At 41.5% G+C, this 27252-nt stretch overlaps 1 protein-coding gene across 1 annotated transcript; it reads right to left on the bottom strand.

The window, feature by feature from the left end:
- On the bottom strand, nt 1-27252 carry CCDC80 (coiled-coil domain containing 80). Its single transcript, XM_060770757.2, has 8 exons — nt 26587-27252; nt 22133-24015; nt 16500-16656; nt 13064-13200; nt 11177-11325; nt 4660-4763; nt 2511-2591; nt 1-736 (listed from the first exon to the last, which is right to left on the bottom strand). The coding sequence occupies exons 2-8, from the start codon at nt 24002-24004 to the stop codon at nt 390-392; spliced, it is 2847 nt and encodes a 948-aa protein (XP_060626740.2). The 5' UTR covers nt 24005-24015; nt 26587-27252; the 3' UTR covers nt 1-389.

Below are 27252 nucleotides of genomic sequence, written 5' to 3'. Positions count from 1 at the left end.
TTTCCAATAAATATCTTCCCTTTTCAAGTGAAGAGGGAAAGCTTATATAAGTATTAGTGTCTATTGTACAGTTTATATTGTGCCTACAGTACAATGTTCATCATTGGATTGAGGGAAGAAGGGGGTCTATACATACACAGCACCGGATCAAACCCTCAATTTAAAAGGGTTTTGAAATACAAAGGAGTCTTTATTCCATAAGCCATCAGTGATACTAGTTTGACCTATTTTGCTTCATGGATATGCATATTATAGAGAAGGCCAAAGTCCAATAGTTATGTAATCTTGTGACTGAATGCAAGAAAACTGTTCAATGGCCATAAAAAGATTTCCATGGCTCCAAGTTTAAGATTTCCAAGCACTGTCCAGTCAAAGGTAAATTGCTAATTTCAATAAGGGTATCCATGGTGGTAACTTTCATGATGACGATAATCATCTTGGTAACCGTCCTGATATCCTTGGTGATAACCGTGGAAGCCATACCCTGCATATTCATCTTCTGGGCATCTCATGCCAAGGGATTGCTGGATGGCCATCTCCTGTCGCCGAAGCTGCATAGAGTCAATCAAGTCATAGACGATCACCATCGACCACATAGGGGAAGGGTACCAGGACTTGACGTTCCCATCTTTTCCAACCAAAAGCATGGAGAAATATTCAGGGCTGATCTGGAAATAATTGCGGATGTCTTTCACCAAATGAGCCGGGAGGTCTTCTCTGTCCACACTGGAGCTCCCTAGGCAAGGTGAGAATCAGAAATAATATCAGCATTAAATTATTCACAGGCAAGGTGTTATATTGAAATGTGCTCAACACTTATTTTATATTCCTGCTCGGTACAGTATCTCTATTTTGGTCATTTTTCACACCACAGTGGACTTAAACATAGTTGTCAAGGGAGTTTCTTCAATAATCTGCTGTTCTTCAGTCAAGAAACTTTGCTATATCAATCAGCATACTGTCCTGTTTAGGATTGTTCTTCCATGCTGATCATATTCTGAAAGGAACAATTGTTTCTGTTATTTGGTTGTTGTTTTTTTACATTGAGCCCTGATGTTTAATAATGGACTTGGGCCTGAATAACTTAACAAAAAGATTTTTAGTTTTCGGGGGGGGGGGGGGGCGTTTTATTTAGTTTCTGAAAACAGAAAGGGGAAAAAGGAAACAAAAAGACCAGTGAAACAGATTCAGAGAGCCTATATTTACAGAATATCCTTCATTTTTTTCTTGTAAAATTATCTCCTCCTCCAGAGAAGGCCCTGGGAACGCGCTTTCGCAGCGGCACTAACGTTGGGTGGCCATTGAAAAGTTCATCTGATGGGATGAACATGATGGGAGTTGAAGGTTTTCTCTCTGTATGTCTCTCAACCAATAAAAAGCCTGGTGGTGCCCATGTGCTCATTGGCTGAGAATGGACACAACCAGCGACTACAATTCCCAGAATCGTATCTTGCAATATGTCTTATTTTAGAAAAAAATTATGGTTAAAATTTAAAATATTTCCTAGAATCAGTAGATTGGTGAATTGTTTTGAAACTTTGCAAGGCTACAGTTGTAAATGTGTTCTACAACTGAGGTAGATTTCATGTAGACAGGCCTTAAAATGGCTGAGGATTGAGCCTTTAAAGTTTCCCATTGTAGCCAATGGTTTGAATCTCTGCCAAATGAAATGGCATCACCCTTCCCCTTCCAGGTAACTTTCTGGCAAACAAAATGAGGAGTCGGACAAAACAGACCCAAAATGGCATTCCTTTTGGCCTAAATGCACTTGCCTATTTAATAGGAAAGCCAATCCAGTGGTGGAGATAGCATTGCATTATCTATGGAATAATGATTGTCATTTTCAAAACTGGAGACCATAATTCACTAAAATTGTCCTACCCCTCCAAGAGATAAGGTTGCTAGTACCATGGGAACTGAAATGCCGAATCCCAGTGTTTTGCCTTTCAAATAATGCTTTAAAGCAAGTAGGTTTGCATTCCAGTTCTGGAATATATGTGGGGCACTTATTAATCATGAGCAGTGTATGTGTTCAACATTAAATTGGCATAAATAACCAATTTGGATGAGTATGCATTTCTCTGGAAATAAGTCACATTTAACTTAAACATTTTACTAGATAGGAGGTATAGGAATGCACGTTTAATCAAGTTGGATAAATTTAGTGCGATCAGGAGACAGAAAAATAAATAACATACCAAAATGAGCTTTAAACATTGCAGTAAAGGCATATTTTGTTTCCTTCTAGGTGTTTACTATAGCTAGACAAACTAGGATTATGAAAATTCCAGAGCTGAGACACTCTTCGTTCTTGCTACAATGGGCTGCATTTCGAGCACTTGAATGGGATGTGGCTATGTTTTTTGCATCATGTATGGCTGCTATTTACATTCTACAGTCACACTACAGTCCAACTGTAAAAATATCGACAGTGTAGTAGAACAGTTTAAAAGTAATACAGAGATACACCTTCTGCAATTGGCTATTACAAGTTGCAAAGCATTTCTCACCATTGATTGGGTATAATTCTAGCACTCCACCAATCTCTTCTCCAAGGCCCAAAAGTTTGAGGACAGTTATATGACGGAGACCTGTAAAAGGAAGAAGTCAATCACAGTAATAAAAGATGTATCCGTTAAATGAAAAGTAAACATTGCTGTAATTCAAAAGGCAGATACATGTTCACCACCATTATTCCTTTTTTCAGCATGCAACGCATACAACGAATATGGCATTGATTTAAGAATTTCACATTAGGGATTTGGCCATACTCCCATCTCAAACGTTCCTGTTTTCAACAGGTCATAGAGGAACTATGATTAGATTGAAACTGATCTGAGTGAAAGTTAGAGAACTTGTGGATTTAATTATGCCCTCTCTAAGATTCCTTCATAATCCAAACACTGATAACTCATTAGACATTGTTATTTTGCAAGGGTCAAACATACGGTATTTCTCAATCTTCATTACTTGATTCAAGCTGTTCACACAAAAGCAAGAGGCAGAAAGAAAGGTCATGACACCTTCTTAAGTTGCCGGTATTTTTTGATGATACAGATGTTATAGACAAAGAAATGCTGAATTATCTATGCAGCTTAGGCCCCTTCCACACAGCTGAATAAAACCCCACATTTTCTGCTTTGAACTCGAATATATGGCAATGTGTACTCAGATAACCCAGTTCAAAACAGATATTGTGGGATTTTCTGCCTTGATATTCTGGGTTATATGGCGGTCTGGAAGGGCCCTTAGTTCGCAATCCTCTGGCGTCTTTGTACATTGGAATCCACTTGTGGGGATTGCTGAAGCCATCTAAGCATCTTCCTTTCCTAATCACATAGGTACTCACTACAAGGCTTGGCCGTGTCACTATAGCCCCCAAAATCCAGTGAAGGCCCTTTCACACAGTCCTATATCCCAGCAACACAGGTATATCCTATATGCCAGCAATGGTATTCTCTGTAGTAACCTATGGATGTGAGCACTGGACCATAAGGAAGACTGAGCGAAGGAAGATAGATGATTTTGAACTGTGGTGTTGAAGGAAAACTCAGAGAGTGCCTTGGACCGCGAGAAGATCCAACCAGTCCATACTTCAGGAAATAAAGCCTGACTGCTCATTGGAGGGAAGGATATTAGAGGCAAAGATGAAGTACTTGGGCCACATCATGAGAAGACAGGAAAGCTTTGAGAAAACAATGATGCTTGGGAAAATGGAAGGAAAAAGGAAGAGGGGCCGACCAAGGACAAGATGGATGAATGGTATCCTTGAAGTGACTGGCTTGACTCTGAAGGAGCTGGGGGTGGTGACGGCCGACAGGGAGCTCTGGCGTGGCCTGGTCCATGAGGTCACAAAGAGTCAGAAGTGACTGAGTGAATAAACAACAACAAGTGCTTTGAACTGTGTTCTCTGAGTCCACACTCAAATAATGTGGATTTTTCTGCCTTGATATTCTGGGATATAGAGCTGGGTGGAAGGCCCCTCAGTGTCTGTGCTAGTTGTAGGATTTTGAGAGTAGGATTCCCGAAAGTAACTTTTCTAAGCTCCAAGTGGCAGTCATGTTTCTCTTAGTAGCCATGATCTTTCAACTGGCTAAAACAAACAAACAAACAAACAAAAGCAAATTATAACTCATCACTCCCACATTGGGAAGAATAATATCTGAAGTCAACTGCAGGAGCATTGTGCCAAAACTGACCCAAATCAGCAGTGTAGTTGCCAATCATTACTTTAATAAAGTGGGTATTAGATAAGTCCCATCGTTGTAAGATACATCATACTATCATACTACAGCAGGCCATCCACTTTCATAGGGGTTAAGGGCCCAGGATTTCTGCAAACATCAGGAAAATGTGAATTTTTGAAATGCCTTTTTGGTAGTTTTCTTTTCTGAGTGGAGGTCAAAGGGGGGCACTAGACAGAGAATGATAGTCGATTTTACGAATGTTGAAGGAGGAAAACCATTTCCCCCATTTCCTGTTATAGTCAGTTTCCAATAGCAGAGAGTTGTTCTGGAAGACCCAGTGATTCATAGAGAGAACATAATGAAATGTGTACATAATTAAATCTGCAAAAGTAAACCTGGATGTGTGGAGAGCCAACCATATATTATTTCATTTTTAATAAGAACAGAGAATGGCTAGAAAACCATTACTCACCAAAATTGCAGGCTTGCCCAGTGAGGGCTGCAAGCTGCTGAGAATAAGCCCAGTCCTCATCATTGGGGGCAGATATCACTAGCAGCCTCCTCCTCCATCGGAACCTGAAACAAAGAGAGGACATGCTCAGAGAACACATTCCCAAGACACTATAGCCTTACACCAGGTAGGACATGAGACTGCTGTGTGGGAAGCTTTGTGGGGCAAAAAGATAGAGGGCAAGGGTGGGAACATTCAAAGCCTGTCAAAGAGGAGCCAAGCAAGCCAGATGGGGGAGGTGAGCACCTTATTCATGGTCCATGGCCCAACAAACATTATATTTGGAATTATACCATTTATATCCACAAGTCTGCTTTTCTATTATTATTGTTATTGTTATTGTTATTGATGTCCAGGTGACAGTCGCATTGAGGAAAAGCAACAAGAAAAACTCAGCCGCTATCAAGAACTCAAAATCTAACTGCAAAGGCTCTGGCATAAACCAGTACAGGTGGTCCCAGTGGTCATTGGAGCACTGGGTGCCAAAAGATCTCAGCCGGCATTTGGAAACAATAAACATTGACAAAATTGCGATCTGTCAATTGCAAAAGGATCTGCACACATCATTCAAAAATACATCACACAGAAGTGTATGACTTGTTATTTTTTTATTCGAAATCCAGCATAAAGATCTCATTTGCTGTGACATACTGTGTTTTGTGTCAGTATAATAATAATAATAATAATAATAATAATAATAATAATAATAATTTTATTCCACCCTATCTCCCTGAGGGGACTCAGGGCGGATTCCAACATATACAGACACAAAGGCAAACATCCAATGCCTAGAAACAAAAACACAGAGATAAACAGATAAAGGCTTCTCCTTTCATATCTGGCTCTGGGGGTGGTGCTCATTTCCATTTCTAAGCCAAAGAGCCGGCGTTGTCCGTAGACACCTCCTAGATCATGCGGCTGGCATGACTGCATGGAACACCGTTCCAGGCAAGGTGGCCGGTACCTATTGATCTACTCACATTTGCATATTTTTGAACTGTTAGGTTGGCAGAAGCTGGGGCTAAGACCGGCTAAGATCATCCCCATCCCATGAATTCAAACTGCCAACCTTCCAGTCAGGAAGTTCAGTAGTTCAGCAGTTTAAACCGTTGCTCCACCGCAATAAAAAACGAATTCAGGGGATTGTGGATTATGGATATGAGGGAATTTTTGAAAGTTTTGAATATGTTTTTATGGATTTTAACTGTGATTTTTAGAAAATACCATTGATGTTTAATTCTGATTTAATATTCATATATTTGCAGATTTTAAATTGTATTGAAATGCTTTTAATGTAAGCCACCTTGAGTCTCCTTGTGGAGAGAAAAAGCGGGGTACAAACAAAGAGAATCATCATCATCATCATCATCATCATCATCATCATCATCTAATCCTTGTATCTATGAGGGAGGATGTTCCCCAACTTTATGTGGATACATGAAACCATGGATAATAATTGAATAACTATTTCTTACTATTCTGATTGTATCATTTTTAAATGTTGTATTTTGGAGCATGATTTTCAAATGCCTTGAACTTAATTGTGCAACAATCAGGATGTGTCTTATTTCTTCCAGTCTTGTGAGCTTTACTTTTTATTATAAGCTGCTTTTATAATAGTGCTCAGGACCATGCTAAACATTCAGATGGTTCTCCAACAAACAATTTTAAATAAGATTATTTTAAATTGAGTGCAATACCTAACTATAAAAGCTAAATTTGAATTCTTTAGTTTCAGAGGGATGTGGATCAGATTGCACATGTGAGGAAATAATAACTCTTAAATGCTTCTAAAAATACCATTTTAAGTTTCAGGTAATCACGTTTTGTTGTAAAAACAGCAAATGCATCAAGTTTTCCTAGACAGGCTGAACTAATTTGAATGAAAGATACTTTTTTCCATCTGTGCTCCACTCGGCCCCAGGAGCTCCACTTGGAAATCACCTTTTCTTTCCCTGACTGAGAAAAAATTGGCAGGTGGGACGACACATTTGTAGCTAAAAGACTGGAAAGCCTATGTGAAGTTATTTTATACTTTCAAAACAATATTCAATTTCCACTGAATAACCTAAGCTAACTAGGTTTAGAGAAATGTACAGAGCTACAAGAGGACTTTCATAGCAGGAAATGGTCTCTTAAATGACTACAGATGTTGCTATCCTTACAGACGGTGCCTTTGCAGTTCTTTCTGCGTTGGCTTTCCACAATGTTTTCTTTTTTCCCTTCCTTGAAAGCAAGAGCAGTGGTGGTAATTTCAAGGCTTTCAACTTCTTCTGGGAGCTTAATTTTCCATTACCCTCTAATGTCTTTGAGAAATGAAGCAGAGATAGAAAGTGGCATACAAAGGGTGATTGGTGACTCCTTGAGAACATGGAAAGAAAAAAGAGTTAAACCCACACCGAAACAGACAAGAACATTGACAGCTGAGAAGCCAGATCAGAATTGGTGAAAGTTCAAGAATCTCCTAGGTAGCATTATCATTTAAGGTAGTTGAGTGCCACCCATTTCCAATTACTGTATATTATAGTCAAAGAAAATCCACATGGTTTCATTTTGAAATGCAAACTGTTTCCTAACTCTGGATCAAAGTCTGGAAGAGTTTCCTCCTTCGCTTTTGCCTTCACCTTCACCTTCTCCTTTGCCTTCTCCCTCGCCTTGACCTTGGCTTTGGCCTTCTCCTTCTCCTTCTCCTTCTCCTTCTCCTTGGCCTTGACCTTGGCATTCTCCTCCCTCACCTTCACCTCCTGGAGACAAGTTCACATTTGAGTCAACACTTGCTGGCTACTCCTAGAAAAGTGTTCTGCCCTCTAAGCTTAAGGGTTCTATGGACAGGCCACCCCTGCACATAAAGTTTTCCGTAAGAGCGGAGACTTAACCATTACTCTTCTGACCTCATCAGACTTATCAATTTAAGCATCCTAGGATGCTTGCCAGCCAGTTGAGGAACAGCTGGGCACACAGACCATCACACGATGTCCTTCAACTACCGATGGAGGCCCCACATACAATCGGCGTGAAAGTGTTCCAGAACACTTCTTCATCAACATGGGAAGGCTCCTGTGTTGTGCTGGCTTCAATGGAGCCACCACACTTTTGCCCCAATTGAGCAATGCTTCCCTCGTTTGATGGGGGAAATGACACACAGAGTGCCAGAGTCACTCTGCTGTGCCTGCCGTTTCACTATACTTGCTGGCAAAACAGTATGGGGGCGTGTGATAAGGTCTATAGATAACAGTATAACAAAAGAAGAGAATATGTGATCAAGTTGTCTAGGATTGATGGGAGCTGGAGTCTACCAATATCTAGAGAGGCATAGGTTCATCAGCAACCAGCATGGTATAGTTGTTTGAGTTTTGGACTATGACTGGTGACCAGGATTCAAATTCCCTTTCAACCATGGAAATCTCTTGGGTGACTTTAGACAGTCATATTCTCTCAGTCTCTGAGGAAAGCAAGGGCAAATCCCTTCCTAACAAATCTTGCCAAGAAAATTCTGTGATATGTCTGTCTCAGGGTTACCATAGTTTGGAAATGAAGGCATACAACAACAGGATAGGTCCATCTTGTGAAATGATGATAACTTCTGTTCTTTGGAATGGGATCCATAGTGCAGTATATTTGGAATTAAGATAGCCCAGGAGGTCCTTCTTGAGTCCTGCAAGTCCTCAACATTGTTCCCTTTGCTAGAGCTTGACATACGAATGAAGAACAATCAACATCATTTATTTTGAATTCTGTGCCCTGAGAGGCGAAGGCTAAGAAATGCTGACACTTCTGCTGTTTCCATTCAAAAAGAAGAGGTAATTACAAAAATCCAAACAATTTAGCACTGCCAGACCCCAAAGATGGCAAGGAAATCTCTTGGTTGTGTGTAATCCACTTATATCCATTGTATAGGAAAAATTATTATTATGAACATTTCCATTATAGATATTATATTCCTGTATTTTCTTATCTTTTCACTTTGGTTTAATCATTAAGGATTTCTAAACAATGTTCTTTCTTTCTTCTTTCTAGAATCACAGGCTCATTATTGTCTAGGTCAGACATCTGTCTCCCAATTATGGTTCTTCAAAAGACTAGAGACTGAAAAGTCTTGTTAATTTCTATTGTGCTCAATTTCTCATGTTTTCAATCTTAATTTTGTAGCCTGCTCTTCTGGCATCAGGACATGAATGTTTAAGTCTGCACAAAAAATAGTATGCCTTTTAAAATGTGTATTTTTCAGTATATACATTTTATATGCAATGTTCTATAATATAATACATTAACTGCATTTTAGGACTGGAAAAACTACATTTTGACATTGTGGGAAAGTGGTCAGTATTTAAATATACTGTAGTTAAGTTTGCACATTGATTTGAAAGAGCAAATTACGTACGTTCACTTTAAATTTTGTTTCATTTATATTTTCCCTTTCTCTCCACATAGGACTCAAGGCATGCCCCAATATAAAATAAAAAGCATAAGAATGTTTTGCTCATCCCTACCCAAGACTGGTATTTGAAAAGTAAATAGAATAAGATTATAAATGGCTCTTCATACCACAAACAGAAAATTCCCACAAGTATGAAGCAGTTTGCTTCTGAAAGCAGGTTCAGAAAACCCAGAACTTTGAGAGAACAACAACAACAATTTTGGACTACAGCTCTGAGACAACATCATTCCTTTCCACCAAAGCCATGCTGGTTGGAAAGTATTTTTCCCCAAGCTCTTTCAGAATACACTACAATGTTACATAGATGAAAACCAGACACATGTGCCTAAGCAACATCAGTATGATTAATTAAAAAGAACAGATAAAGTAGGCTGCAGAAGATTGCTTTTGCCTAAGTCGACTAGGAAGGATAAGATTTGACACTACCCTCCCCTCACTCAGTTAATGAAGTGCAAACTAATTTTGCTTTTTGAACTCAGTTTGCAGAAGCTAAAATAATCCATTGGATCCTAACTAAGGGTACAGTTGCAATATATTTAAAAAAAACACAAAGTTTAGAAACTTGGCATTATATTAAATGTCCTTTGACCGTAGCTGGCCACTTGGAGTGCCTCTGGTGTTGCAATAAGAAGGTCCTCCATTGTGCATGTGGAAGGGCTCAGGCTGCATTGTAATAGGTTGTCTGTGGTTTGCTCTTGTCTACACTCATATGTTGTGGACTCCATTTTGTTGACTTTGCATCTCATGGTGCCAGAGCACAGCCTGTTCAGAGCCTTCCAAGTCGCCCAGTCTTCTGTGTGCCCAGGAGGAAGTCTCTCATTTGGTATTAGCTATGGATTGAGGTTCCGGGTTTTAGCCTGCCACTTTTGGACTCTCACTTGCTGAGGTGTTCGTGCGAATATCTCTGTAGATCTTAGAAAACTATTTCTTGATTTAAGGCATTGGCATGCTGTCTGATATCTGTTTTGGCCCAAGATACCTATCCGACCGCATCTCGACCTACGAGCCCACCAGGACCTTGAGATCGTCCGGGGAGGCCCTGCTCTCGATCCCGCCTGCCTCACAGGCACGCCTGGCGGGGGCCTTCTCGGTGGTGGCTCCTCGGCTGTGGAACACCCTTCCTGTGGACATCAGACTGGCTCCTTCCCTGATGATATTCCGCAGGAAATTAAAGACTTGGCTGTTCAAGAAGGCGTTCAAACAAGAAGTGCAATAACTGGTAATGACGACAGGAATGGAACAACGGAAAATGATACTGGATTGTGGTTTAAACGATGAGACAACGTGGAATGGCTTTTGTAGTATTGATGATGTTTTTTGATGATGATGTTTTTGGTTAATGCTGGACTAATTATTTTAGATTGTGTCTTGAATTTTGAACCTTGTTCTTTCTATGTTGTACACCGGTGAGTCGCCCCCGGGCTGAGAACAGCGGTATATAAGCAAAGTAAATAAATAAATAAATAATATCTGAACAGAGGATGGGCCAGAGATATCCCTGCCTTGGTCTTCATTATTGGCATTATTGGCCAACCAAAAGCAGGTTTTGATTAGCTAGGACTATGACATCAGTGGTCACCATGCCTCAAAGTTTTCTGTTCCCTATGAGCTTAGCTTTTATCCTCACAGCAGTTGCCGAGGAAGGGGATTTTCCCAGCAATAATGCATTGTTATGAGCTATTCCCATTGTAATTCAAAGAATTTTGATCTTGAATGCATAAATAAGATTCAATAGCTTCACAAAACCTATTGGCATGTGTCAACACAAAAGTCTGCATTTTTGGATTGGCAATGGAGCTCTGAAGACTGTGTCACAATGAGCACCCTCCATTCAGAATTGACCAATACATCAATGCCAAAAGTCTGCCTATCCATCTTCTACAACATGGAAGCACACATTTGGGATTATGGGGCATTTTGGGGAGTTCCGAAGATCTTGATTAAGGATAGACCAGAGTGAATGTAAGTCCAAAGAGTGCCAAGTTTTTAATCACTTCAAAAGAAAGAGACAGCAGTTTGGGGTTAGCTTTTAGGAAATACCTTGACAAAAAGTTCTCCAGCGACTGTTTCTTGTCATCTTTGCAGACAATGCCATCACGTTTCTGCTTTTCCATATCTTTGATGCGAGACTGGAAGGTATCGATCAAATCAAACACAGACTTCATAGCTATGGGCACCTCATAATATTGCTGCAAAAGGAAATGCCAGGAAGAGTTACAAATAATGATCTAGCTCCCTTCACTTCTACTGCAATGCACTGGTGAAACTTCATATTAATTTATTATTTATTTATTTCAAACATTTGTATCCCACCCTTCTCAACCCCTGAAAGGGGACTCAGGACGGCTTACAGCCAGCAGCAATTCAATGCCCCCACATGCAAGACACAGTAAAACACAACAATTACATAAGTAAAATAATAAATTAAATCAAAATCCATTTAAAATAGTATTAACCGGTTGTCCATATCTAAATCCGAATTCTGCGACCAAAACCTGTCCATAGTCCATTCAATGATGACAATGTCTGGTCCCACAACCATGTCATCAACTTCTTCCTGAAGTAAAGGAGGAATGTAGTTGACCTAATTTTGCTGAGGAATGTGTTCCACAGGTGGGGGGCCACCCCTGAGAAGGCCCTGTCTCTTGTCCCCACCAAACACATTTGCGGTGGAGGCGAGATCAAGAGCAGGGCCTCTCCGGAAGATCTTAAGCTTTGAGACAGAACGTAGAGGGAGATACGTAGAGGGAGAACGTAGAGGGAGTAAGCTGGGCTGGAACCGTATAGGGATTTATAGGTCAAGAAGGCTGTAGAAGGCTTCTTGGGCTCCTTCAACCACTTTGTAAGAAAATTGGGGTAGAATTCAATGTCACAGCTTGAACATATGCTATCTCTGACTACAGTTGAGCATTTTTGAAAAATACTTTGAATCACAAAATTCTCTCTCTCCCTCTCTCTCTTTCTTAAGAGCCGTCGCAAACTCTGTTCCTGCGGCAGCAAACCTTGCTAGCACGTCCCTGACGTCATGAGCCTGTGCCTCTCGCCCCGCCCCTTTCTCTGCCCCTTTCTCTTTGCCAGCGTGGTTTTTCCTTTGCTAGGGCAGCATTGCCCGCATTTTCTCTCAGTTGAATTCTGCCAACTGAGAGAGTATGCTGGAAATGCTGCCCTAGCAAAGGAAAAACCACTCTCGCAAGGAGAAAGAGGCGGAGAAAGGGGTGGGGCGAGAGGCGGAGTCTCATGACGTCAGGGACATGCTAGCAAGGTTTGCTCCCGCAGGAACAGAGTTTGCGACGGGTCGAAGAGCCGTAGCAAACTACTGGAAGCGAGAGCGAGCTTGTGCTCGAGCTCGCTCCGAAGCCCCGCCTTTTTCCCCCCGAGGCTGCTCTCTCTCTTGCTAGTGTGCCTGTTTTCCCTTGCTAGGGAAGCGATGCGAGTGTACTCTCGCAGTTGGCAGAATTCAACTGTGAGCGTACGCTCGCATCCCTGCCCTCTGCAATGGAAAACAGGCACGCTAGCAAGAGAGAGAGCAGCCTCAGGGGGGAAAAAGGCGGGGCTTCGGAGCAAGCCCGAGCGCAAGCTTCCTGTAGTTTGCTGCGGCACGAGCGTACGCTCGCAACGCTGCCCTAGCAAAGGGAAATAGGTGGAGAAAGAGGCAGAGCATCGCTCGTGCTGGCTGTTTGCTCCCGCAAAATCCTAGTTTGCTACGGCTCTAACTCAACTCAACTTCTCTCTCCTGCTTCAGTACTAGAAGAGCCATATACTCTCCTCTACCCTAAACCATTGTCACACAGTAAGAGTGGAAGATCATTGGGCTAACACATGTTTTGGACTTCAGTCCCCAGAGTCCCAAGTCAAGATGACTAATTGTAAGAGATTATCAGAGTTGCTGCCCAACTATTGTGATTTTGCTAATACACTCCTCCTTACCTTGGCCCTCATATCAGTGTCCGTCAGCACCATGAAGAAGTCATTGTATGTCATCCCATATTCTCTCCTCAATTCATTAATGAGATGCTGGTCCATAAGATCTTCATCTTCTATTGCTTTCATGGGTTTCTCATTGTCTGAAAGGAAAATGAAATGTTTGTTGAACAATCCAGTTCTGTTGGAAACTAGGAAAATAGAGTGTATATATCCATGCAATGTCCAGGGTGGGAGAAAGAACCCTTGTCTGTGAATGTTTCAAATGATGGCCTGACAGTTTTTAAGTGTGTCTTGTTCCTGCCTGAGAGGTGATAAGCTGTCCCCGATTGCTTCTTGTCTGGAGTTCCCCTGTGTTTGAGTTTTGTTCTTTATTTACTGTTATAATTTTAGAGTTTTTTAGTTTTTTATTTAGAGAGAATGCATCTAGAACATGGCCATATAGCCCGAAAAACCTACAACAACCCACAAATTAGTAATGTTTGTTTGTGTGTTGCTAAATTTCCTGTTCAATGGGTTCCAGCAGAAGTCAAAATAACTACACCAGCCCCAGAGGAGGAGACATTGTCATCTCTTGATTTTATGAATGTATATGGCCTAAAAAGGAAAGGCTTTAGGTCCATGAATCCAAGGTCTTCTCTGGTACAAGATTAGAATGTCCTCTTTTCTACACTTACTAATAACATAGGGTGCATTACACTATTGAATTAATGCAGTTTGACATCACTTTAATTCATGCATGGGCAAATTTCGCCTCTCCAGGTGTTTTGGACTTCAACTCCCACAATTCTTAACAGCTTATAGGTTGTTAGGAATTGTGGGAATAAGTCCAAAACACCTGGAGGGTTGAAGTTTGCCCATGCCTGCTTTAACTACTGTGGCTCAATGTTATGGAATCATGGAAGCGTGCTCTGCCAAAGAGTGCTGCTGCCTAGCCAGGATCTCAGAGCAATGAACAACGGCAGCTAAAGTGGTTTCAAACTGTATTAACTCTAAAGTGTAGATGCACCCAAGGTGGTCACCCTGGTGGAAAGCTCCAGTGAGGACCTCCAAAGGTGGACCTCCCTCTCTGCTTGTGGAAAGGACTTCCCAAGTTCCACACAACTGCATTGTAACTCGAGACTGAACTCAAAATTTAAAAGGCACACAGTGTTTTCTTTCTCCTTTAAGGGTTTGTTTTCAAAACTTAGAGTAATTATTTACAGCTTATATGGCAGCAAAGGCTGAACCACATCTGTAAGGCTTGTGCAGAGCTTGGACTCATTATTTTACAAAGAAACACATTACTCACTGGTTGTTAATTTTTTATGATGAATGCATGACTCATTCCTTGTGAGCAACAAGTGATGTAAAATGTTATAAATGTGATGCTCAATTATGCTCCACACATATAACACTTCTGCAATGTAAGCATTATTTGTTTCAATGTATTGTCAAAGGCTTTCATGGCCAGAATCACTGGGTTGTTGTGAGTTTTCCGGGCTGTATGGCCATGTTTCAGAAGCATTATCTCCTGACATTTCGCCTGCATATATGGCAGGCATCCTCAGAGGTTGTAAAGATCCCACAAGCTCTGAGGATGCCTGCCATAGATGCAGGCAAAACATCAGGAGAGAATGCTTCTGGAACATGGCCATACAGCCTGGAAAACTCACAACAACCCAACATTTTAATGTTGTTGCACTGATTATCCCAAAATCAAAAGAAAAAGAGAGAGAGAGACACAGTGCTATTTCTCATGTATTACTAAGCTATTTAAAAACTGAGCTAAATCAAGCACTGTTCAATGGAATGTTTCAACTGAAATCAGGTTTGTATTCTTAATTGTGTAACTGTTAACTAACTGAAATAAAACCTCTGTAGTTAACTGTGTATTGTTTATTCAGAGGCATAGCTGTGCTAGTCTGTATCAATATACAAAGGGTTCTTAAGGCACCTTTGAGAACTGTGGAAAAATGAAGTTTGTATCATTAGCTTTTATAGATAATGATGAATAACAAAAAGTATTTCTTTAAAAATTAAAAGCATGGAGAAAATTTGAGAGGTGAACAGTATTGTTAGAAAACTAAGCGGGGGGATTTTCCCCCTGAAAAATCAGAAAGTAATAATAATAATAATAATAATAATAATAATAATAATAATTTATTTATACCCCGCCACCATCTCCCCAAGGGGACTCGTGGCAGCTTGCATCTCAGTCACCCATGTGGACAATTTGAGATTCTGGGGTATTTTTGTGTATTGTGTATGCAAAAAACTAAGGAATTTTACATTTAGACTTGGGTCCCATTTCCAAGATATCTCATTATGTGTTCTGAAATATGGAAAATGGAACACTTCTAGTCCAAAGCTTTTGGGATGGGAGATATTAACCTAGAATCATAGAGTTGGAAGAGGCCTCATGGGCCATCCAGTGCAACCCCCTGACAGGAAGCAGGAAAATCGCATTCAAAGCACCACGACAGATGTTTTACAGCCTTCAAAGAAGAAGCCTCCACCACAATCCAGGGCAGAGAATTCCACTGCTGTTCCGCGTCCTAGTCTCCAGGGCAGCAGAAAACAAGCCTGCTCCCTCCTCCCTATGACTTCCCCTCACGTATTTATACATGGCCACCATGTCTCATCTGAGCCTTCTCTTCTGCAGGCTAAACATGCTCAAGTCTTTAAGCCACTCCTCATAGGGCTTGTTCTCCAGACCCTTGATCATTTTAGTCGCCCTCCTCTGGACACATTCCAGTTTGTCAACATCTACCTTCAGTTGTGGTGCCCAGAATTGGACACAGTATTCCAGGTGTGGTCTGACCAAGGCAGAATAGAGGGGTGGAATAGGAACCACAAACATCAAAATTGACCACTCCTATCAACCAGCATGTTCAGTCTTATAGGTGCTCTTCACATGTCTCTGGATAATCATTAAAGTTTTGTGTTTCCACACTCTGGTGAAGTTTCCACTCATAGAGGTCAATGTGGGAAGACTTCTTTATCTCAGATGGCCATAGTGACATGCCAGTGTTGAGAGTAAGGCCAGGTTGAAGCTCCTATGCACTGAAGGTGTGGGGTCAAAGTGTTAATCCACAGCTTTTTCCAACTTGCTTAAGCCCTTCATGTGAGTAACATGTGACGCAAACTACTCTTTCATAAAAATGTGGGGAAAGGAGATGTTTGTAGCTGTGAACTAAATGCCCTTTTGACCCCTGATGTGATCAAGTCACACTTTTTCTGCTTTCTGCTTCTCCTTGGCTTGAAAAACTGGCAGAACTACTCCATGAATGCCAATGGAAAAGTATACAAGAGAAATACCACATCCAAGCATGTAAATACAAAGGGGGAAAGGGGAAGTAATCCGCCACAATAAAGGAGCTCTCTGAAGTCTTGTAACTTTACTTTACATGGTTTTCTTACTCAAAAAGAAGTAAAAATACCCCCAAATATTAAAATGTACCTAGCTGGAAGTGGTCAATCTTCATGCGGCTGTTGTCTGTTGTACCAAAGATGGTGATGACCGAAATTTTTCTTGTTGCCATTTTGCAAAAGCTTTCCAGATATTCATCTCTCTGTTGAACATACATGTTGTTGTCAGCTTTGGGTGCCGTGATCACCTAATAAGACGACAGAGAAAATGTTAGTTGGAATCTATGTTCAACCTTTAACCAGCCATTGCAATTGACTTTTTTTTTTTTTTTTGCAATGAGAGATTTACACAATCGGTTCTGGCTTTCATTTCTCATTCAGCAGCAAAGTAAAGCATCTACTTCTTCTCCAGAGAAGAGCAAATCAGACAGTAATGTGTCACCAAAAACTTGGCTGATGATGATTAAGACTCTGTTGAGGCGCAATGAGTCTGAAGCCAGAATCTGGGTAATGCCTGAGACACATCCATTTAATTATAATGTCTAAAGCAAATATAACATAGTCAAGCAGGGGTCAGATTTCAGAAGACAGAGCATGGAAATACCATGATAAAAAGATAAGGTATGCATTTAAATAAAAGTCCAGATTACAGCAGCTGACATGAGTCTAAATTACCTAAGATACATGAGTAAGCCAGAACGTGGAAAAAAATCCTTATTATGGACAGATCTGGAAGCTTATGATCCAAAAGGGTCAATTTTAGAATCCCTAAATTATTTATTTATTTATTTATAAATTACAGACATATTGGGGATGCCAAGTCTGGCCCTTTTAAAAAATCAATGAACTAGCAAAGCTACCTTGAATTTCTAGAGTTCCGAGTTGGAAACTTCTGTGCATAGGCCTGAATTAACAAGTTTAGCTGTCATCCTCTCTAGTAATGATTTCATAAATGGATCTTATGTTGGGGAGTCATGTTTACAGTCATGAATGACACAAAAGACCTATCAATGCAGCATGTGGATCAAAGCATTTTTGAGGCAGTGGAAATCAGGGCTCGAGGAAAATATATGTGCCAGTCACTTCCAGTCATGGAGAACCTGGGGACAAGCAGTTCTGGCATGACTCCATGAAGTCTCTCCAGCTGCCTCTTCTCCAGGTATCATCTAATGCAATGGTTCGCAACTTGTGGTCCGTGGATCACCAGTGGTCCCCAAGAACCAAAATATGGTCCGCAGCCTCACCATTACTACACTGTTGCAACGAGAGCGACTGGTTTCGCAAAACCCTCTTATAGTGCTGAGGCAATGGGGATGTCAAGAAGGGAGAGGCTGACTACCCATAAAAAGTGGGACAACAAACCTCCTTACTGCTGTTTCTTCTCATCCTCCTCCCTCTGAGCGGAACCATTCCATGTGGTGCCTGGAAGCAGGGGTGCCTTGCTATCTTCATTTTTAGGCCTGTTCCTGGGGTTACTTGGGGTGCTGATTCAGAAAATTGCATTGGCTAGACCACATCAAATTTAGATTATTAAATATGGTTTTCTGTGAGTGAGCAGATGGCAACTACTGGATGGCATATGTTTTGTATCAGAAACTAGAGCTGATGTGGTCTATTCAATGCAGTTTTCTGAATCAGCACCCCAACCGAACCTAAAGTTGACTAAAAACTGATTTGTACCTCTTTTGGTACTAATGTTGGAGAGTGGTCCCTGGTCAAAGTGGTGCTTGGTCAATTTGTCCCTGGTTAAAAAAGGTTGGAAACCACTGATCTAATGGGAGTGTTTTGTACATGTCCTTTCCCAGCACTCAAGTCTCCAGTGTCTCAGAAATGCTTTAGTTAGCTGCTGCCAGGATGAAAAGACAGGTTTGTGGGATATCATTCATTATCATTTCAGTGACAGAGCTCTGCCAGAGTTTTCTACAAGAAGTAAACAATTACTGTATTTATATCCCTTCTCTTTTTTACAGAGTTCAAGGCAGCGTAAGTGGTTAAGCTTCTTCTGTCCATAAAATGTTGTGAAATAGTTAAAACTGAACTTTGTTGTGAGTGATGATTTGATCCCATATCCTTTTGGAACTGTATGTCCTTTCAGCCAGCTTGTTTTCTATTAAGATCCAAACCTAGACTACATTTTAAAATTGGAGTTTCATTCCAGGGCACCATATGGATACCAAAATCCATGGGTGCCCAAGTCCCAGTACATACATCGATGTAATAAAATGGTATCTCTTAAATAAAATTGCAAAATCAAAGTTTGCTTTTGAAATATTTATTTTTGTGGGGGGATATTTCCAAGCCATAGGTGGTTGACCCATGAATGAAGAATCCATGGATATGAAAGACTGGCTGTGCTCTTTAAGCACATCTTGTAACTGTTATTATCCCATGAGCTTATTTTTTTACATAAAGTTTTCAAAATTTGCTTTTTTGGATCACAGCTCTCAGAATCACTGTACTAGAATGGCTGACCAGAGTTTTGCGAAGTTCTGAAAACTATAATGCAAAACAGTAATTTGTCCAAGCTCTGGTTCTACAGCACAGCTTTGCCCTTTGTGAGTGTGACTAAAAGGCTACTCTTAAAATTCCAGACTACTCTTTCCACACAGCAGAATAGAAAACAAAGCTATGTATCTGAGCCAAAATAGATGGGCCCGAAGGAAAACCGCAGACACAAACAGGAGGTGAAAGTCAGGAAGTCAAAGTCAGTGATAAGTCTACTGTCTGGCCTCTGTTCCCATGTCTTTAACAGGGTCTTGGTCTGCATTCATTCTTCAAAAAGTTATCCTGATAATTTTTGGTTAATCAGGTCACAGTTCAGCCTTTGTACATAACAAGACATTTCTTTTCCTGGTCATTTGACAACTCTTTTCTGTACTGATCAAAGACTTCATCTGAATCTGAACCCATAATCAACTCTACATGCTGGAACTACATATTTAAATTAAATTCAGTTTCTTGAGAATTGCATCTGCTAGAAGTATTCATAGAAATGAATTTGTCCGTAAATGCACATGAGTTGCCAGATCTCAGGGTCTGAGGCTCCACTTTTCACGGTCTACTGCTGGGAAACAACAGTGTAAACTCTCCAGTTTTGATGGGTTCAGCTCAAGACACAGGGAAAGGGGCTCTGTGCAAAAGTCCAGTTTAACTATTAAAATCTCAATCACAATAGCCATGCCATTAGAAATGTGTTGCTGCAATTTGCAAGGACACTTCCTCCCTTCCTCCATAGGTTGCACCAGGACTATCCTCCTGTCTGCTCTACATGCAGCTTCTGGCTAGAACAGGCATGGGCAAACTTCGGCCCTCTGGGTGTTTTAAACTTCAACTCCCACAATTCCTAACAGCCCGTAGGAAGTCCAAAATACCTGGAGGGCCGAAGTTTGCCCATGCCTGAGCTAGAGCCATTTAAATGACAAACTGTTTTAATGTATCTATAATTGTTTTTCATGTAGGTTAATTGTATATTATGCTTGTTTTATTGTTTGGAATCAAATGGTGCCTGCTGGTAGCTGTCCTGAGTTCCTCTTTGGAGGCGAGAAGGACGGGAAAGAAATGCTCCTAATAAATAAATAATACATTAAACTAGATTAAATGCTGTAAGTTCAATATCACTAATTAGGTGGGAAGGAGCCCCCAGTGGCACAATGGGTTAAACCCTTGTGCCAGCAGGACTGAAGACTGACAGGTTGGAGGTTTGAAGAGGGATGAGCTCCCTCTGTCAGCTCCAGCTTCCCATGAGAGAAGCCTCCCAGAAGGATGGTAAACCATCAAAACATCCGGGAGTCCCTTGGGCAACGTCCTTGCAGATGGCCAATTCTCTCACACCAGGAGTTTCTCAAGTCACTCCTGACACGAACAATAAATAAATAAATCAATAGGTGGGAAAGAAATAAATATCAGCATTTTACCTTGACCTGGGGACAGCCTCTTTAGCTGAGACGTCTGACTTAATTTCCAAACATGCCCCCTTCCCATGCTTAAATGACAAGTTGAAGGCAACTGTCATTGGTACTTAATGCTTAGTGACATCACTGTAGTAATTCTTACGTCTCAGAAACCTCTGAGCATGGGACCATCCTCAACTGACAACCCAAAAGGGTTTGTGCTTTTGGTCCCATATACACTGACATATAATCCAGTTTCTGAATCCGGATTATCTGCTTTGAACTGTATTATAAGGCAGTGTAGATTCATATAATCCAATTCAAAGCAGACAATATGGATTCAGAAACTGGATTATATGGCAGTGTTGATCCAGTCATAGACAGCTTGTTAAAAGGCAGAAATCCAATAGGTGCAGCTTCCTTATATATCCAGTCCTGGAAAGACTACACCCACTGAAACATCTGCCTTTCTTGCAGCTTCTAATAATGTGGAGACTTTGTCTGGCGATTAGTGTCAACTGCAACGAAGAGGCAAATTCAAAATTTAAAATGAATTAAATCTCTTAAAATAAATTAAGGTGTCAGAAATTGTTCCTGTGAGATAAAGGAAGTAGCATATGTAGACAAGGCTAAGAATATGAAGTGGAATGTCACTCATTTTAATATTAATAGATCCCAAGCTCATGCAATTTAAATCTACTTACAAATCCACTTAATTAAACGGTAAAACCATATATTTGGACTTCAGCCAATTCTGTCACTGATGGAATTGACGGATACATCTTTTTCAATGGGCTGCAGTATAACCTGATTTTTTTGTCAACTCAGACATTGGCTCTTGTTAAGGTTAACATTTATAATGTCATTGTAAGAGCTTGGAAAGTTATATTTGAAGCCACAATTCCCAGAAACATATCTAGTGGCTATGCTGACTAGGGGATCCTGGGAGCTGTGGTCCAAAAAATTATAAACTCCAAATAATAATATATCAAGTTGAATTTTCTCTACTAATGAAAACATCTGGGCATATTGGTTTGTGTCCTTTTAGAACAATTTTGGGGATGGGCTGGCTAATATATGTACAGTTACTAAATTTTGAAAGATGCAAAACCCAGGTTGTTCGGTTTTTAAAGTATGAACGCTCACCATAAATATAAGCAGAAGAACAACTCTATGGATTTTTCTGACAAAACTGTAAACAATATGTTTGCAAACAGATATGCTCAGGCTCAGGAAGAATGCCAGAAACACTTGACAGGAAGCCAAAATCCTGAAGTTATCAACATTACTGTGAACAGATGTCAGCTGGAAGAACTGGGAGTTTAAGCGTATACACAAACAGTGACAACACAATCAGGAACTCTAATACAATGAACACAAACATTTGAAACCAGGTCTCATTTATGGGGTCATAGGGATACTTCTCAGGAAGGCCTTTGCAACAAGAAATGTTTCATCATATGTTGTAGGAGACCTAAATAATACACATCATGTTATTAACCTATCCACATTTGGAATATGACAAAAAGGTCCTGCAAGTCAAAAGGCATCACTGCTGAGCAATGTTCTAGATTCCCCAAGACTCTGACTGTTACTTGCCACAACAGCACTCTTCCTTCCTCTTGCCTGAAATCTGGTACTTCTACATTAACCCATGGGCTTCAAACAGAGCAGCACATTGTTAATGTAACATATTCAGTATCTGGGAATAGGACCCCTAATTTGCTATCTTCTAAAATCTGGACAAGAGGGGGTTATTTTGTAAATATAGAGGCTCATTAAGAAGTTAACCTATAAACAGACTTTGAGTGCTATTCATGTATTATCTACTCACCAGGAGACGTCTTTTGCCTTCAAACAAATCCAAAAGGTTCAAGACGGACTTCCTGGATGTCTGTGTGAAGGACTTGGCATTGGATTTCAGGATTCCCTCATTCTCCGTTTTGCTTGCTTTCTTGTTTTTCTTGTTCCGCTCTTTCTCTTGCTTGTTTTTCTTTGCAGCTTTGTCCTTCTTGGCCTGCTTCTCATTTTTCTTGTCAGCTCTTTCTTTCTTCTTCTTCTCAGGTTTATCCAAGCGATCATGTTTCTTGGGATCTTTCCCTTTCTTGGGTGGGATATTCCTCCCTGGCACCTCTTCCTCTAAGCGGGGAACAGCAGGCTGCCCTGCGTCATATTTATCCTCGTATTCATTGCTCAGCAGTTTGTCTTGGGCTTTCTTTTTAGGTGGCTTGCTTTTTGCAGGCTTGTGTTGACCTGATGTGACACTGGGATCCCTGGTGCTGTACTCCTTCCTGTCTGTGCGGTTGTCCCTGTATCGCCCAGCACTTGCCCTTGTGTAGTGCTCTGAGGAGGGTGTTGGGATCTCCGTGGAAGTGTCATAATGAACAGCTTTGCTGGGTCTCCTAGTAGCTGCTGGCTTTCTCTGTGTGTGGCCTGGATGCCTTTCTCTGCGGTTCTCTTTCCATACAGGAGAGTAGAAATTCTCCGTGACCCGAGCAGGAGTAGCCCCAGGCGCCGTGGGAAGCAAAGTGTGTGATTTTGTGGTCCATGTTCTCTGTGTAACAGGAGTAGTGATAGTGGTGGTAGGTGTAGGCCTGCTTGCCATTGTTGTTATTCTGGTGACTGGCCTGGGAGTTGTGGTCTGGAGAGGGAAGGCAGTGGCTTTAGTTGTAGGGAGAGGTGGTGGCACTGTGGTAGGTGCAACTTTCTTTGCAATTTTAACCCTTGTTGGCTGGATGCTGCTTTTCCTGGTTTCTTCTTTCTTGGAGAAAGTTTGGGTCTGCTCACCACTTGGTGTTGTCCTAGTGCGACTACCACCACCATTGTTGCCTTCCTCAACAACCTGGCCTTCTACTCCTGCTGCTTTACACTTCTGGATGAAGCCCTTCTGTCGGACCTTCTCAATTCTCCTGATGGGGCTTTGGTCAATGACCTCATAAATGGCTTCTAGTCTGACTGGATAAGGGTATCTCTCCTCAACCTGCAGTGTCTTCTTCAGCAGAACCATGCCAAATTTCCCCTTCTCCAGCTTCAGGAAGTTCATGAGTTTGGGAATGAGGCTGGGATCTAGAGGCTGCTCCATAATCTTTCCTTCGGGGCTGAGCCTCCTGACTTTGCCACCCTCTTCACCTGCCTCATGAAACATGATGATCTGCTGCACATGCCTCTCAGCCAGTTCACAGTACACATCATTTTTCAGCAGGCTCATCATGAGCCGATAATATCCATCAGAGGCATGAGGAGCAGAGATGATCCAGACTCTGTTCTTTCCAGCAAAGCTAGCGAGAATGTTGGGAGAACTGGATCCAGATGGGAAGCGCACCATGCGTGACCGAAATGTGCTGGATGCACTCTCATCCCTAACCATTTCTGACTTAGGTCTTTGAATTGGCCGTAATGGAGTCCTGTCATTCTTTGCCTGAGCAGGAGATGGGCGCATGGGGCCTGCTTGTGGGCTCTTGGGCTCCAAAGAATCCCTTTTGACGAGAGGGCGCTGCCGAAACCTCCCAGAAGGACTAAACCGTTTTTGAGATGCTTCAGTTCTTGTCTGCAAAGCCAGTCTAGTAGTACTGCTGCTCCTGTGGCCTTGAGGTACTTTTTTGACTCCTAGACTTCCTCTAACAGCTTGCCTCAGTGGCCTTTCTGAGCCATATGCTAGCCACGCTGCCCAAAGTACCCCAAAGCTCAGAAAGGTTGTCCAATTCATGGTGGGGCTCACTTTAAAAACAAAAAGAGGATGAAGGAGAAGAATGTTATTGATAATATTGGCAATCACAATTGATGGTTCCCATGACAATGGGTCAGTGAAATCTGTTTCAGGTTTTAATACGAACTTCAATAGATATATATAAAGGACTAAATCTATTCAGGGAATAGAATTCAGCACAATGGATAGTTGCCTTAAAATTCAGACTCAAACTGGAGTGGGTTCACTACCCTTGTAGTGCAATGGGTTAAACCCTTGTGCTGACAGGATTGCTGACCGTCAAGTTAGTGGTTTGAATCCAGGGAGAGTGGGTTGAGCTCCTTTTGTCAGCTCCAGCTCCCCATGTGGTGACATGACAGAAGCCTCCCACAAGGATTTTTTTTTAATGTCAGGAGCGACTTGAGAAATTTCAGATCATTTCTGGTGTGAGAGAATTGGCCATCTGGTAGGAGACATCCAGATGTTTTGATGCGTTTACCATTCTTATGGGAGGCTTCTCTCATGTCCCCGCATGGTGAGTTGGAGCTGACAGAGGGAGCTCATCCGCGCTCCCCCCGGATTCAAACCTCTGGTCTTCAGTCCTGCTGGCACAAGGGTTTAACCCACTGCACCACCAGGTGCTCCTATATTCCACAAGGATGGTAAAACATGAAACATCTGGGTGTCCCCTGGGCAACGTCCTTGCAGATGGCCAATTCTCTCAAAAGAAAAGTGACTTGTAGTTTCTCAAGTTGCTCCTGACACTGAAAAATACCTTACCCAATTGATATTAAAGCCATTGGCTGCCATTGCATAGTGGTACTGCATAAATTACATACATCCAGTGCTTCATCCATGAATTGTCAAGAAAAAGTTTGCCAATTTTAAGGAAATGCTTATAACACCCATTAAAATTTCTGTTGACCAGACTTTCCAAACTTGCTTCATTTTTTTTAAAAAAACAAGAACATTGTCTTGAAAAGCTTTTCCAGATGGAAGGGGCCTCGTGCAAGCTATTAGAAGGTGCGGTGGGGCTGTTCCCTTCTCTTTCTTCCTTAATGAAATTTCTGTGGCAAGGAAAAAGAAGTTGTGGAAAAAGAAGGGAGGGTTACAAAGTGGGAAGGTGCTGTTCCCTGTAATACAGGCTGGGAAAAGGTGTGGCAACAGCCACATCTGGAATGGCTCTAATGTAGCCGTATAGGCATGGAGACTAACTGACTAAATTCACATTCAGTTATGAAATCAGGTCTGTTTCGTGCTCTCTCTCAGTGTGCAAGCAGATTGAAGAGGTATGTCAGGAACCTTCCTTGTCCAAACACTGTCTTAAAAGAAAAATGTTTGAGGCAATAATCAGGGGACAAGTGTTGACAACCACAGATATAATAACCACAAAATCTATACCTTTAACAGCGGCACATTAAAAGAGACATAAGAGATGGGGTGGGGGAGATTTGTCTGTTTCAGTATAAAAAGTTCCATGATACCTTAAAGCAGTGTTTCCCAATCTTCCTAATGTTGTGACCCCTCAATATAGTTCCTCATGTTGTGGTGACCCCCAACCATAAAATTATGAAGTATTCACAACCATAACTGTAATTTTGTTACTGTTATGAATTGTAATGTAAATATCTGATGGGCAGGATGTGTTTTCATTCACTGGATCAAATTTGGCACAAATACCCACTATGCCCAAATTTGAATTCTGGTGGAGTTGGGGGTTGATTTTGTTATTTGGGAGTTGAAGTTGCTGGGATTTATAGTTCACCTACAATCAAAAAGCATTCTGAACTCCACCAACAATGGAATTGAACCAAACTTGGAACATAGAACTCCCATGACCAACAGAAAATACTGGAAGGGTTTGGTGGGTATTGACCTTATGTTTTGGAGTTGTAGTTCACCTACATCCAGAGAGCACAGTGATGGATCTGGACCAAAAGTGGCATGAATGCTCAATATGCCCAAATGTGAATACTGGTGGAGTTTGGGGGAAATAAGCCTTGACATTTGGGAGTTGACATTTGGGGTTTTATAGTTCACCTACAATCATTCTGAACCCCATCAACAATAGAATTGGGCCAAATTCCCACACAGAACTTCCATGACCACCAGAAAATACTGTGTTTTCTGATAGTTCTTGGTGACCCCTCTGACACCCCCTCATGATTGTCTCAGGGTTCCCAACTCCTAGGATGAGAAACACTACCTTAAAGACTACCAATTTCTTTCAGCAGAAGGTTTTGTGAAGTACAGTTGGCTCTCTGTATCCTCAGAGTCTATATCCATAGTTCAATCATCCACAGCTTTAAAATATTCAAACAAAATCTTAAAAGCACATTTTGATTTTGCAATTTCATTAGACCATAGTTTATAATGGAATGGGAGCACCCACAGATTTTATTATCCATATGAGATCCTGGAACCAAGATCCAAAAGATACTAACAGTTCACTGTAAACGGGTGTGTGCATTTGAGAAAATAGTTCAAACTCTACTAAACCTTATTCTAAAGACATGATTTCATCTTTAAGATGCCAAGAGTCTCCTGCTTTTTGTGCACATCAGTTGACTTCACAAAAGCAACAAAGTGGTGTCCAGACTTACCCACACACAGCAAATGTCTCCTTCCAAAAGCGATTCCTCCCTGAGACTTTCCTTATACCAAGAGTTTTGCCATCAAGACGTGATGCCAGCAACAGAACGATTTCCCACACTAGGAAACAAGCTCCTTCAGGGGATGTGCAGCTCACTGTGGCTTGCTTTTTCTTTCTTCTTTACCAGATTGGAGGCAATGAAGGAGAACTTCCTTGCTTCTCTCCATCTAGCCACAGTTCTGCCTTTTCTCCTGTGCAGGCGCAGAGAGGCACATTGCTCTGGTGTGAGGAGTGCTGGAGCTGTGGATGCTGGTGCCTTGGTCTCTCTGTCTCTCTTTCTCTTTTAAAGTTTCAGGACCCTCCCCATCAGCCCCGGCCTCTTCTATGGAGAGGGGCTCCTTTGTCTCCAGAGAGGCTGAGCATCAATGCTAATAGGTTTTCCAGGCAGAAGTGAGACAGAAGTAGGAGAGAGAGACAAAAGTGATACTGAGCAAACAGTTTCTCCTCACCTAGCTCTCCCTGAGCTGACTGATCTCCTTTCTCCTGCCCCACTCTTTCTCTCACCCACTCCCCCTTTCTTTTGTTGGATCACCTCCCAGAAATGTCAGGATCACTTCAGCCCAGCTCTAACCCAAACTGAAACAACAGCAGCAGCCAGCCACTGGAAATGGGCTTG

This window comes from Anolis sagrei, chromosome 3 (genome assembly GCF_037176765.1).
Source record: "Anolis sagrei isolate rAnoSag1 chromosome 3, rAnoSag1.mat, whole genome shotgun sequence".
Lineage (NCBI taxonomy): Eukaryota > Metazoa > Chordata > Lepidosauria > Squamata > Dactyloidae > Anolis > Anolis sagrei.
This window is presented reverse-complemented; position numbering and strand designations above follow the sequence as displayed.